Source organism: Austrofundulus limnaeus, unplaced genomic scaffold (assembly GCF_001266775.1).
Source record: "Austrofundulus limnaeus strain Quisiro unplaced genomic scaffold, Austrofundulus_limnaeus-1.0 Scaffold68, whole genome shotgun sequence".
Taxonomy (NCBI): domain Eukaryota; kingdom Metazoa; phylum Chordata; class Actinopteri; order Cyprinodontiformes; family Rivulidae; genus Austrofundulus; species Austrofundulus limnaeus.
Window position 1 is genome coordinate 157711 of NW_013952470.1, and position 14008 is coordinate 171718.

General features: G+C 41.2%; 1 protein-coding gene across 1 annotated transcript in view; it reads right to left on the reverse strand.

The window, feature by feature from the left end:
• agrn (agrin) overlaps positions 1-14008 on the reverse strand; it is a gene marked incomplete at its 5' end in the record, with an annotated part of 134040 nt that overhangs the window by 26493 nt on the left and 93539 nt on the right. Inside the window, 7 exon segments of the mRNA XM_014010337.1 lie at positions 1066-1077; positions 2496-2607; positions 2700-2864; positions 5316-5406; positions 9367-9501; positions 13361-13590; positions 13683-13898. Of these exon segments, the coding sequence (XP_013865791.1) occupies positions 1066-1077; positions 2496-2607; positions 2700-2864; positions 5316-5406; positions 9367-9501; positions 13361-13590; positions 13683-13898 (961 nt within the window).

The following is a 14008-nucleotide window of genomic DNA, read 5'->3' on the forward strand; positions in this document are numbered from 1 at the left end:
ATATTATTCTCATAATATTATGACTTTAATTTCATAATATTACAACTTTAATCTCATAATATTATGACTTTAATTTCATAATATTACAACTTTAATCTCATAATATTATGACTTTAATTTCATAATATTACAACTTTAATCTCATAATATTATGACTTTAATTTCATAATATTACAACTTTAATCTCATAATATTATGACTTTAACCTCGTAATATAGTATTACAATATTATTCTCATAATATTATGACTTTAATCTTGTAAAATTACGATATTATTCTCACATTATGACTTTAATCTCGTAATATTATGACTTTAATCTTGTAATATTACAACTTTAATTTCGTAATAATACTTTAATCTCGTAATATTGCGACTTTAATCTTGTAATTTACGACTTTATTTTTATGACTTTATTCTCGTAATAAAAAAAATCTCGTGTGGCCCTAATACTCCGTCGTAGGTGAGTGGGTCAGAGCGAGTGAGAAACTTCACGAGACAGTGGCAGGATTTGTTCCTGCTCGCGACAGAAGTGGGGAGCAGATGATTAAAAAAAAGGAACAGCCTGGCTTGGCTTAGCACCTCGCCGCCATCCCCGCAGTACGCGTCCTCCTCGCTCTCACTTCCCGACAGGCGCGCGTGGCACCGGTCGCGATGCCCCCCCCCCCGCCTACACCGGCCTAATGAAGATGTCTCTTTGTTGCCTAAAAACAATGACATCTCAAGGATCACTGCTGCTTTCTTCTCATTCTCCCTTCCCACCTTTCCCGCCCCCTCCCTTCCCTCCCCCGCAGCAGATGGACCGAGGTGAAAGCCAAACCGTGCTCTTTCAGGAGCATCTCCTCCTCGCCGCTGTGTGGTCAAGTACGAGCTCATGAAAAGGGAATTTATTTTCTTATAGAGCTGGCACTTTTAAAGCTAATCTGCAGAGGGAGGTTTGTTCTTTGGTGTTGCTGCATGTAGAGATGAGGGGGGCGGGGTGTGTGTGTATGTGTGCATGTGTGAGGACGTGGTGAACAACTCAAATGAAACACGAGCTAACGTGTGGCTGGTATTTGTCTCATTACCTTGCGTGATTTCTTATTTCCAGACAGCACATCATAGAGAAAGGAAAGAAAATAAGGAGGAAGAGAGTTATTTAGGGAAAGACTAGCAAGTGTTTGTGCACATAAAAGGCATGCGGAGCTAGGCAAGCTCACAAAACACACATAATCACCAATTATCTCACGAACACACATATCTGGAAGGGCATTAAAAATAGCTGCAGTAGCAAAAACAACAAATGCATAAAAAATWAAATATGTGAGAGATGCATTTGGTGTTATAGACACACAAACAGCTGTGCAGGAGTGAATACAGATAAGACAGTGTCTGAAGAAAGCTGTGCACGACGCAGATGGTGCCATCAGGAGCAGGTGAAAAAGATAAAAAYGAGAAAAAATAAGCATCATGGACGAGGCTGTGAATACTGCCACTTAACCCGAGCTCGTTTACCGACTGCTGCCATTAAATAAGACGTGSAGTAGATTCTTATTTCTCCTATCTGTACCTCTGAAAGTTTGCATCTCATTCCATCTGGCAGCCTGAGCACCGTTTGATGTGATGATTACTCCCTGAAGTGCAAACTGCATCCATAGGATTCCTGTGGGTTCGTCTGAGGAAGTCAGTAACCCTCCACAGCCCCCCCCCCCACTCTTGGTCCTTAAACCCAAAGTGGGAGAGAATAAGCTGAGAGCCACACTCTAAAGGCTCACTGTACTGAGCTTCCTAACTAGTGTCCTCCCCTCCCCTCAACAGACATCTTTGCTGTTTTTTTCTCTTTTCTTTTAATAAGATTTTCAGCCTCTGCCGCTGGAGTGAAACACAATTACCATACCCGTGACAGGGGAGAGGAGACCATGTAGATTATGATGGAGCTGACTGTCTGCTTGTTCACAATCACAGTTTACACGTTTTAATATAATCTAACTATTAGATTACCCTCATTTGGAAGCTGCTACCTGCTTTATTGGTCTAAATGCTGGATTTAAAAAAAAATCATTATCGTCTCCTCGTTGCCTACAACTCCCAAGCCACCAGTGCAGAGGTTTTTGATTTGGTTTCTGCTTTTTGATTCTGCCAAAGAYGGTGTTTTATCTCTAGGAAGTAAGCACGTTGAAAGGCTGAGAGTTAAAACAAATCTGAGACAGCTTGTCAAACCGGCCCTCGACATCTGAAGTGCTCTCTTCTATCTTTACAGACGTGCGGAGAGAGAGTGACACGTTTTCAGTAGAACCAGCCTGTGAAACCAGGTGGAAAAGCTCTGCCGAGGAGGAACATTTCTGCGTCTGAAGCAGGAAGCCTGGAGGAGCGATACGGAGGTTTGATGTGGCATTGATGGGTCATAAAAACGCAGACGGGTTCACGGCAGAAGCAAGGCGAAGCGTAAGCCCAGCGGTTCGGCATGCTGAAAGCCAGGCAACCATCGGCAGGAGCTGGTTAGCTTGGTGTTTCTTACGGGAGATTCTCCTCGGACAGGGTCCTTCTTGTTGACCATGATCTCTCCTTTGCGGAGGGAACGCTCCAGGTTGACGGTGTTCCACACRTTCAGCTGGATGGGTTCCTTACTCCTGGTTCACAAACACAAACACAGCCCAATGTGAGCTCGTTGGTTGCAGTTTTATATTCTGTCATTTCGAACGGACTCTTAAATGAAGTGAACCTGATAGTAGCCGGTCCCTTCCCCAGGTCGTAGCGAAACTCCAGAATCCCGTTATTCAAAGACAGAGAGATGAAATCTCCCTTTCCGTCCAGTTTTTGGCCGTTGTAGAAGATCAAACCGTTGGAATCGTTGGCCATGAGAATCACCGTCATGCTGATTTTTTGACTGCAGGGAAAGCACAAAAAACAAAAATAAAACAACAGTAAACACCCACTTCATTTAAAGATCAACAACCAAACCCAAGATTTAGAAAATGATAAAAATTTTGTTGTTCGCTGGTGAAGATAAGGTCATGAYCAACCCAAACAAAAACTGGTCTTTTATTCTGAAGCTGAAGATGTTTCACTTCCTGTCCAGGAAGTTTTCGTATTTCAATGTTTATTGAACTTTATAAATTACAAATGAAATGACAATACAAAAGTGATAAATCTTCAAAGGAGTGGGTAGAAGTATAAACTTAATAAAACCCACCCCTTCTCCAGCAACATCATAATTATGGTATTTTCCTATTGCAGCAATGTACCTCCATTCTACTCTCAGATTCAGTATTAATGTAGTACACTCAATGTAATGCTTACAATATTCCTATAATTAAGAGTATTAATAACAGTACCTCTAGTAGTATTAAAGGGGCAATATTATGTGTTTCTCAGGCATATATTTAAATTCTATACCATAATAAAGTATCTATGCCACCTTTAGTTGTATTAAAATGCTGTTTTTACATTTTCCGTTTCTAAACAACTTGAAATTGGCCTCTGTCTCTTTAAGAACCTCCCTCCGCTTCTGTCCCGCCCATTTCAGCAAGTGGGGTGTTGCGCAGTGATACGGAAGCTCGGCATTGTTTACTTGGCGTCTGAAAATACATTTCCTCAAAGGTATTTTGAATCTGAAAAGGGMTGCRCTGAAAAGTAGTATTGGGAGCTCAGCAGACAGTTTCAGTTTCACTTTCAGTTTCACACKTTGTTACTGCAGAGAGCCTGCAGGAGTCACAGGCGGTGGTGGGGGTGTGCACTCTGTGATGAGGAAGCTCAGCTTGGAGACACAGCCCAGTGGAGGAGCTGATCCCAAAAGGCGGTTCTAGTCCCACCCAGTCATTTTTTCTCCCTGCCTGGCTGCTTCAGGACACCACAGGATTTCTCAAACATGCATGAATGAGTCAAAGCAAGACTCTGGGCATGTTTTTGATGAGAGGATAACATTATAACATGATATAAAACTCAAAAAAGTTGATTTTACATGATATAGCCACTTTAACATTAAAAATGACAATACTGATTCTAATACACCATTTCCTTTTACAGTAGTTTGAATTGTTTAATGTTTCTCAGTTCATTTTTGAATTTGAGAAAATTTAGACTCAAATTAAGTGAAATAATCTACCAGTGCAGGAAAACTGTTGCAATTGGTAAGACTTCTTGAAAGAAGGAACATTTTCAGGCCAGTAAGATCAATAATCTAACACATTCTGCTCTTATTTAGTATACATTATTAGTCTCAAAACAAGATCGCAAATACTTTTTGGCTGACATAAGATAATAAGATTTGGTTAAATGGACAACTTTTGCAGTGAATTTCTATTTTAGGTCAATTTGACATGTGCAAACTTGACAAACATATAATCATTGATTCATTTAAAAAACAACAACAACAAATTCTATATATAATAAAAATAAAAATCATAAATGAAAGGTAGCAGAAGAAAAAAATCTTAAATCTATCCCTTTGCTCGAAAAAATAAATTTAAACAAAATAGTCTTCCAATAACAAAAGCAAAACAAAAAACACAAAAGAAGAAAATAAATAAATAAAATAAGGTTAAACTTATAGAAATATCTCATTAGGCTGCAGCTGTTTGAGACTAAAAGTTAATGGAAAACTGCAGGAATACAGTAATTTTACATTTCAGTAAGGTGGTGGCTCATTTGCCTCTTGGCTGGGGTTGTTTACATTTCTCYCCATGCAAACATGGGTTTTCTCTGAGGTACGCTGYTTGCAAAACAGCATTCTTGGTTATGCACTCTCTGTTTATCCACCTTCWTCCAGAGCGTACCCTTCCCTTTAACAGCCATTCATTTATAATTTAATCTACTGGACTACACCTTGGACTACACCTTAGAAAATTAAAACTGGACCCGTTTCTTAACATTTGTTTGTCACCGCTGCTGTGGTTCTTTAGACTTGAGAACTAGTTTTGTTTTCTATCAACAGTCAAAATGCATCTGTAGCACTCGAGTCGGACAAAATTCAGATGGGATTGCGACGCCTGCGTCAACTCTGTGATCATTTTGAGAGACGATTTGTCACAGAAAAGTTCTGAATGTGTCCAGCGCTCAGGCGGAAGGACCGCCCGCCTCTGGGCACTACTGCAAACACTGCGAGACCTTCTGGAGACGCACTCACGAATGCCGTTCACGAAGCGGTTGCAGCCCAGCGAGACGCCACCTTTAGATGTAATCCTCATTATCAATTCAGCTCAGGCTTAAGGAAGCCTCAGCGTGTTCTCYGCTTCAGGCACGGAACAAGCTCGGTTTATAAAAACAACATCATATTCAGTGTTCAGCCATGTTTCCAACGCCTCTCTCTGCARGTTTCACTCAGAGACGAGGGACTTACCGCAGATCATGGCCGTAGAGATGGAGCCCCTTCAGCTCGAGGTACGAGTCTCCGCTGAACTGAGGCATGTAAGCTCCTCTCCTCTCAACCACTGAAAAAACAAAAAAACAGAGACTAGATTCAGATCCAGGTCCTGGTGTTTTGTTACTGCCAGAATTAAAATGCAGGGATTGTTGTATATCTTTCAGGGACATGTCAGAGATAAAACTGTGAACATATAGCCCTCGGGATTAGGACTTTTTCTTCAACAGAGGAAACAAAAAAAAAGGAAAGAAAAGAATAAAAAGCAGGAATACTTATGCCAGACTGATTACACAGCATGTCACTGGATGACAAAGAACATTTGGAGACATGGAGAGTTTAACACACATCTGGGACCTGTAAAATAATGAAGCTATTGTATTTTGGCAGGCCTTTCCGCAAATTCATGTCTTTGCGACRCGTCTCAGCCTGGCAGTCTGGAGTCATTAGGACAGGCACTGTGCCATCTTCTAACAAGTGGCTTGACATTAAAAGTCATTCAAGTGTCACTCGGGGGTATGCTGTTTATGGCACAGAAAATGCCATCTTTCAGAGCCCTGTGATTTTCTAAACGCTTACATGAACACACGTCTGATGCACAGACTCTACCTATGGAAGCAGGCTGGGCAGGTTTATTTGTAATTGGCTGGGATTAGCTGAGTTGAGTCAGGATRGAGAAGGAAGACAGAGATGAGGAAAGCTAATTAGCTATTGTGCAGAAGACTGCTAATGATGATGGCACACATCACGGAGAAGAGGGAAAACCAGACCTGTAACCCCTTTACTAAACTAAGCTCTCCTGGAGTAAGAGAATCACTCAGAATTGACTGAGACAGCAGCTTTTCTCCTTTCCACCCGTTTGTTCCTCCTGATACACGGATCAATAGGTCAAGAGGTCAAGTTGTCACAGGAGCTGAACAATCAGGAAAAGACTCTGAGCTCGTCAACTAAAAGGTTTACCAACTCATACCTGGAGTATGTCTTATAAATGCCTCTCAGCTACCACGCCACATTTTAGTACAAAATCTGTGAAAATGGAGTCAATGGGCCTCATGCAAGAACGTTCGTATTTTTATCCTAAATTTCTCTTACTTTTTTTCTACGATAATGCCACGTCAGATTCAACAAACTTTTCTATCGTCAGGAAAAGTGTGTAAATGAGCAGCGTAAACTGATGAATGCATATCCAGCTGTTTGCGCACGAGGAGAAGAGATTAGCATAATCTATCACCCCAAAAACACCATATAGGCTACGTTTACTGCCCCACAGACCAGGAAGTGTCTGTTCATAAATGACATCGCAAAGTAAAAAAAAGAACTAGGAGTTCAGAGATTGAAGTTCTGCTCTCAGAGATCCAGAAAAGAAAATCTGTCATTTTTAGCAGAGTCAGCTGTGGAATTAAAGGAGCTGCTWAAAGCCGAGGAATGAAATGTGCTGTCGATGTTGTGTCTCCTGTGGGTCGTACGCAGTCACAGAAATAAAAATCTATATCATATTCATCTCTCTCTAGTCCTGCGCCGGTTTTCCTTTGGTCAAATTTTTTTAATTTAAGTGCAAACAACTGTGTTACATAGTTTTCATTTATTCAGAAGAGCAGTCGTGATCTTCAATCTAATGAAATATAAAGTTATTATGGAGGAAAACCTGTCTGGATAACAGCAGACTGACTGCTCGTAAAATATACGACAGGTCTGGACCACTCGTGAATTTTGTTCGTATCTGAAGAAAATCTTACAATACGTGAAAATTGGTGAATGTCACAAATTCTCATAAATCACTCGTACGCACAACTTAAGAACAAATCTGTTTGTAAGAACAGTTCTTGCATGAGGCTCAATTAACGTCTGAGYGTCAAGTCAGGGGCTGCAGTCGACGTAGGGGCGCATTTGGTGGCCGCTTATGTCACTGCGCTGCGCCGTAGGCTGACAAAACCCCCCAAAGCATAGGCTGCTTYTGAGTATCCTAAACGGCTGAGGATATCCCAGGATCCACTGTGCCGTCGACAAACTAAAAAGAAAAAACRAAGACAGCGGAGCAGTTTTTCTATTTTTTACAGAAGGTTTTGGATCACGCACCTAAAAAATGTGTTTTTAAATGTATGTTTAATTTTTACTGCAGTGAGATGTTAAATAAAATGYAATTACAGGYACTGATACTGGAGCTAAACTCAAATTRTCACCGCTTTTATTTATTTACGTGTAGCGTTTTTTTAATGATACTGGCTTTGGTGAAGTTCTAGCTCCTGTAGAAAGACATGTGAATACACAATCAAACTGAAAGTATGCAATATAAAACGCAACACATATCATCCAAAGACTAGACCGTTGTATGCAGCCTACATGGACCGCCTACGTGGGCTGCAACCCTTGAATTGAGACCCAGCTTCCATGTTTTCTAAAGATGGCAGCCATTTAGAGTCAAGCTGAATCCAGTAGTTGTATATTTAATGATCAGTTTCTGCAAGTTGCAACTTTATGTCCCTGTTGGCTTATGAGATCTATTGCTAATGCTACAAGCCTACAAATGCACACTCACAGGCAAAAACATAATCTCCTTCACCTTCTGCAATTCTGGGCAAAAAGCAACACTTATGAAGCGGTTCCAGCGATACTAAGGTTGATGCTTGAACAAGGGAGCCATTTTGTTTATCTTTGAGCAATGCTGGATCATTAGCACATGCAGTAAAACCCATCAAAACCCCCATAAACAAGGAGAGGTGATAACAAAGCAACTAAAATGTACATTTTGCCAGTTAAAAGACTTTGCGACAGCAATAACAATCAGCCCCTTAGATGCTGACGTTGTTTTCAGAGTCACGTACACTGAGCGGTGACTGATTTGTACTGTAAAGGCAGCTAATGGGGAATAAAAAATAAATAAAACAACTTGTTGAAACTGAAACGCCCCCTGTAGTTGATATTTCCATTGGTAAATGACAATAATTTATATTATGAGAGGGTGAAAGTAGGCCGTTCGTTACAACTGGAACACCCTTGAGGAAAGTCCTTAACTGTCGGCGAGCTGCACTGTTGAACCCCGGCTGAATTGGAAGGGAAACCTCAGCTCAGCAGGGGCTCTCACGCTCACTCGGATGCAAACGCTTCATTATTATGACGACGCTCACCTTCAGGCTCCTGACGAGTGGCCTCTAAGCTACCTGTCCTTTGAACTGTTCTGAAGACAGTCCTCGGAGTGGACGTCCGCCTGACTGCCTGCTTATCTGTGAGCTCCTGTCTGGGACCGACACTCCGGCTGACTGATGCTGCCATTAATCACCGCGGGCAGGGAGGACTGATGCGATTAGTCATCTCATTGATTCCTGTGTAAAAATAGCCTTTTGGAATGGGAGATGCTCTCGCTCACATGGCATCGATTTTGGTTCACCTCARTTTATTTTAATCACCTGCTAACTTGAGACTCAGTACTTGGATGGAGGCTACTCCCATCTGGTTTATTCCTAAATTCCTCAGGGGCTCAAGGAGGCATGTTTCTCTTTTGTTTATAAAGAGCACAACAGCACATTCTCTTTAATTTGCAGCTGCAGAAGTCAGCTTCTACGTGCATGCATGACAACATCTACAAAGGAGGGGAGGGGGGAAAACACACACACACACACAAGAAGACTTCAGAATGTGACACCACCGAAAACTTTTAATGATGAACTTCAAAAGCATCTGAGCGCCGCTACGGTCTTTTTCCCCCACTACCAGACTGGTTCTGCCATGTGAAACTAAGTACCAACAAACAAGTTTGAACACAACACCTGTGGGCRGAGAGGCAGAGAGGAAGCGAAGGTTTCTGCTTTCTCGCTAACAAGCCGAGCTGAGCTGATGGGGCGAACGGCCCAACGGGGCCAATCATAGGCCGCACTTCCGTAACAACCCTCCCCATCTGAAGCCTTAACCCCCCCCGTCTGCATCCGTTTCACCCCAGGATTGGATGGGCATGTCACAAAGTGGGAGGGAAAAGGAAAATATGCAAATACTGAGGAGAAAAACTGAAGTGAGATAGAAGAGTTGGTGTGATCACCTCTCTCGCAGTGTCTTCCTTCCCGTCCCATGGGACACTCGCATTTGTACCCTCCCTCGGGCAGCGCCCTGCACTGAGACGTCACGTGGCACTTGGTCGGCACGCACGGGTCATGGATGTCAGCACATGTTGGACCTAGACGGACAAAATAAAAAACAACAAATCTCTATTGAGAAAAATGACAAGGGGTACTTTAGGAGTTTCTTGGTGTGTGAGGGGAGTTTGTCAAATTCACGATTGGTCTGTTTGACTTTTGTGTTTGGATTTTGGTAAAAACATGACTGGTTGGATTTGACTACTTTGGGTGCGGTTTGAAGAAGCCCATGTGTCAAATTCAAGCTTTGGAAGGTGACTTTCGTCCGGTATGCCAGAAGGATCCRCCAATTTTTTTTCTTTTATTACCTAATTTAATATAAAAATAGTTTTTATATTTATTTATTTATTTATTCATTTCATTAAAACATACAACAAATAATATACACTCAACAAAAAAATACAAATCACAAATAAAATGAAAGGCAGCAGAAAGAAGAAAAAAAATCTTATTAATATCTGCCCCTTTTTTCAAACAGTAAATAAATTAAAACAATAGTCTATAATAATTTATATGTATAATTTAAAGTTTACCAATATATCAATGTATAATCGTTTTACCTTACTCAACATTAATATACCAATGTATAATTACTTCAGTTTACCAATATATCAATGTATAATCGTTTTACCTTACTCAACATTAATATACCAATGTATAATTACTTCAGTTTACCAATATATCAATGTATAATCGTTTTACCTTACTCAACATTAATATACCAATGTATAATTACTTCAGTTTACCAATATATCAATGGTAAACTTTAAATTTATGAATCAATGCAAGAAAAAAAATGTAAAAGGTATAGTATAATAATACTTGACTGGCCCCTCATCTGGTGGCTTTGAGTAATTGTGACCCGCTGAGAAATTTAGTTAATTAGGCCTAATTAATGCTTTAAACTAAACTGTTTTAAAGCAAGAGTTGACCATAAACTACGTCTCCCATAATGCATGTAGATTATGCAATGGAAATACCCMGTTTGAAAGTGGGAGAATTCAGAATTCAAGACTTACAACTCAACACTGAGTAAAACTTACTTTTACTTTGAATAGTATTTATTTCACATTTAGTCAGTTATACATTTAGTACTTTTTATTATTTATAAGAGGATGTGTTAAAAACGCTGTTTCTATGCAAGAAACACCATGTAGAGGTCAGTTTTTTTTCTTATAGCAGTGCTCAGCCATAGCAATGACATGCTGAACGAGACGTTTTCGGTTTAGGTGAAGTTAAACATGAAACGTTGAAGTTAATTATAACTGCCACCATAACGCTCCCGTGACCCTCGATGAAAATGTATTTGACTTCCTGCCGTAACGTTTTGGTTGGATGGACGATGGGCAGCTCGGTTGGTAGGTGTAACTCGGTCAAATTTTAGTCATAATTCCAGACAGGAAGGTGCTAGCCACACGGAATACAATAATTTTTACTTAAGACATTGTTGTGTCCTAAACTAAATAGACAGTCATTAAATTATATTTACATGTTGACAATAATATTTACAATTACAATTAATTCACGTTTTAACTTCCCCACGAGACAAGTCAATCTAACTAATCACGGTTTTGCAAAACTCCGCCCACATCCAAGAATCTCAGCCTATTGCTGCATCCAAAATGGCAGGCCGGGTCCTCAGGAGGCCAAATTTGTCGGCCGCATACGTCACAGCACCGCGACGAAGGCCGTCCAAAACCGAAGACTCCTCCGATGCGGCCGACAAATGCTTCCTTTCTTTTCCCCAATTTGAAGGATAGGTCCGATGGATCCTTCCTGGCCCAGTGTATCCCACAATGCATTGCGGCCCGACCGGAGATTTTTTTAAGCTAGTAATGGTGGACGAAGCGAGAAAAACGAATACGTTTTAAATAAAAATATGGCGATATAAAAATTTAAATTTTTTTTAGCGGTTGTAATTCTAATACTTTTATCATTTGTATAAACGTGTTTTTAAATATTATTTTTGTCATAAAAAAYGCGAAATAAACATGAACCTACAGCGGGTCATTTAGTTCTTCAAATGTTACCTTTAAGTTAATTTTATTGTTTTGTGAWATTAATAATGCTAATATATTTATATTTTTCTAATATTGATCTATTTTTGCTTCTGTTTAGCGTCGTCATTTTTGCTAGGTGACATGACGTACGCCGGGGTGGGGGGGAGGTTAGACCGTCCAAATTCACGGGCTCTTTTTTTTCTGGTCTTCCYGGTCTACCAAGGACCCGACCCACCTCGACCGGGTAGTCCGGATCCTCCGGAGGACCCGGCCTGTCATTTTGGACACAGCCTATATTTTAAACTGCCAAGTACGGTTAGGACAAACTCTGCCCACAGCTGAGAAACTCCCCCTTATAAACTACAGAGACCCCCTACCTGAGAAAAATCATTAATAAAATTGTAATTTTCTCCTCGATTTATTTGAGGCTGATAGAAGAGAAGTGAAGCATTTCCTCTCTGATACAGGTCGTTTTCTAAAAAAGATTTCGAAATATTACACATTCAAATTAAACAGTGGAGAGCCTCCCTGACAGCTTTTTTTTTTTTGAAAAGGCTCACACGCATCTGGTGGATGATGGGTTTGCCCTCTGCCACAGCCCTTCTGAATTCACCCGTCATTACTTCAGCAGTCAGAGCCTGTGGTGAGGAGCGCGTTAATGAACCCCATCCCCGCTGAGCTCACAGGGCTACCCGGTTTTCTTCACTCCCACTTTTATCCTCCACTCTCATTTCTTCCCCGCCGCATCACCCCCCTCTTCTTTTCGTTTCCACGACTCTTCCTTGAACTCTGATGTTCCCTCACCTCCCTCATTTATCCGGTTGTCCTGACATGTCCTCCCTTCTAACTACAGCCCTCCCCAATTATGTATTCCCTCTCTGCTCTCTTTCTGAGAACTCTACCCTTCCTTCCTGGAGATGAAAAATAAAAAAACTAAACTTGGACACTTTTAAATTGACATTATGATAAAATTAACTTGAGCGTTGGTCCGCAGGCAAAGGTCCAAATCTCATTACCACCATTCGTTTTGCCAACATAGCTCATTGCAGCATCCTATGAATAGACTTATTCATCTTTCCTCTTGAGCCTCTCAGTAACCAAACATAAAAGCTCCTTTTATATAAAAAACAAAGCGATTCTACTTAGATTCACATATTAGGCGACTTTGTGGTGTTCATTTACGCCGACCTGCATCTATTTAAAAATAAACCCCTCTACTTTTTAAGCATGAAGGTTAGATCTGATTATTTTCCCTGACTAAACTTTAATATTATATAAGCAGTTGACTACACCCTAATGCTGTCTAATCGTCTACGTTCAGCTTCTTCAAAGTCATTCAGCACTCAGCATTCAAACTGCGTTCTTGCAGAAAATGTATTTCTCAAATTTTGAAATGCTCTGATTTACAGCAGAATTAATGCCTCAGAGGTCTACAACACTTTATTTTATAATTCTCATTGCTACAATATGAAACCCTAACAGTAGGGGTGCAACAACACAGAAAATTCATGATTAGGTTCGGTTCAATACTTTAGTCTCACGGTTCGATTTTTTTCGATACAAAAAAGAGGTATTTCCATGCACTTTCTAACTTGTAATTTATTGAAATTAATTATAAACATTTGTTTAACCTCGAAATTAGAGTTTTTAAATTTAACGTTGCTGAAACAGCAAGTTTCTCAGTGGATCTGTGCTCGACAATGCAGCCTGGATAGAGTGGCCAAATGCAGATCCACTGATTTTTCAACACAGAGCATCTTCAGAAAATAAGCTGATAAAATAAATTAAAAAAATCTGTATTGTTCGATACAAGTGTGTATTGAATCTAAAGCTTTGTATTGAACGGTTCGAGACGGGTACATGTATTGTTGCACGCCTACCTAACACATCTTTGTCTTACCCCAGAATCCTCTGCGACACTTGCAGTGGAACATCTCGGCCTCCTTCACTTGGCATTCTGCGCYGTTCTTGCAGGGGTTCGGCTGACAGGGGTTGTTCCCGCATTCGCCAACCCCGCTGCCGAAAACACTGTCGCCGTCGCTCTCCTGAAGGTTGAGCATCCGGTTGTTGACGTCCAGCATGCGGATGCAGCCCACCAGGCCTGAGGCGACCCCTGTCCGTTCCCTCACACTGAAGAGACAAAAACGTCGCATCGCTCAGCCGTTTAAACGTACAGGAAGTAGGCTGCTAATATGACGACGTAACAAAACAAAAAGTCCTACTCCTGCTTCAGCTCCTCCGTCACGCCTCCGATGAACAGCTCGGTGTCGAGGTTGAGGCCGTCGGTGCCTGGGGGACTTACACCCTGGACCTGGGACTCGTTGTCGACGCTGAGGAAGGCGGCTCTGCGGTTGCGCGTTACCACCAGCTGATGCCAGCGTCCCGGACTGATCTGAACTTTGCTGATCAAAGTGCCTGTGCCGGATCCGGTGTTAAACCTGGAAGGTTGTGACAGAGCGGGTTCAGTGTCAGTGTACATTCAAGGATGTCTGTTTGTGTTTGAAACAAAACATTAAATAAAGAACAACCACCTCCCCACCCCCCACCC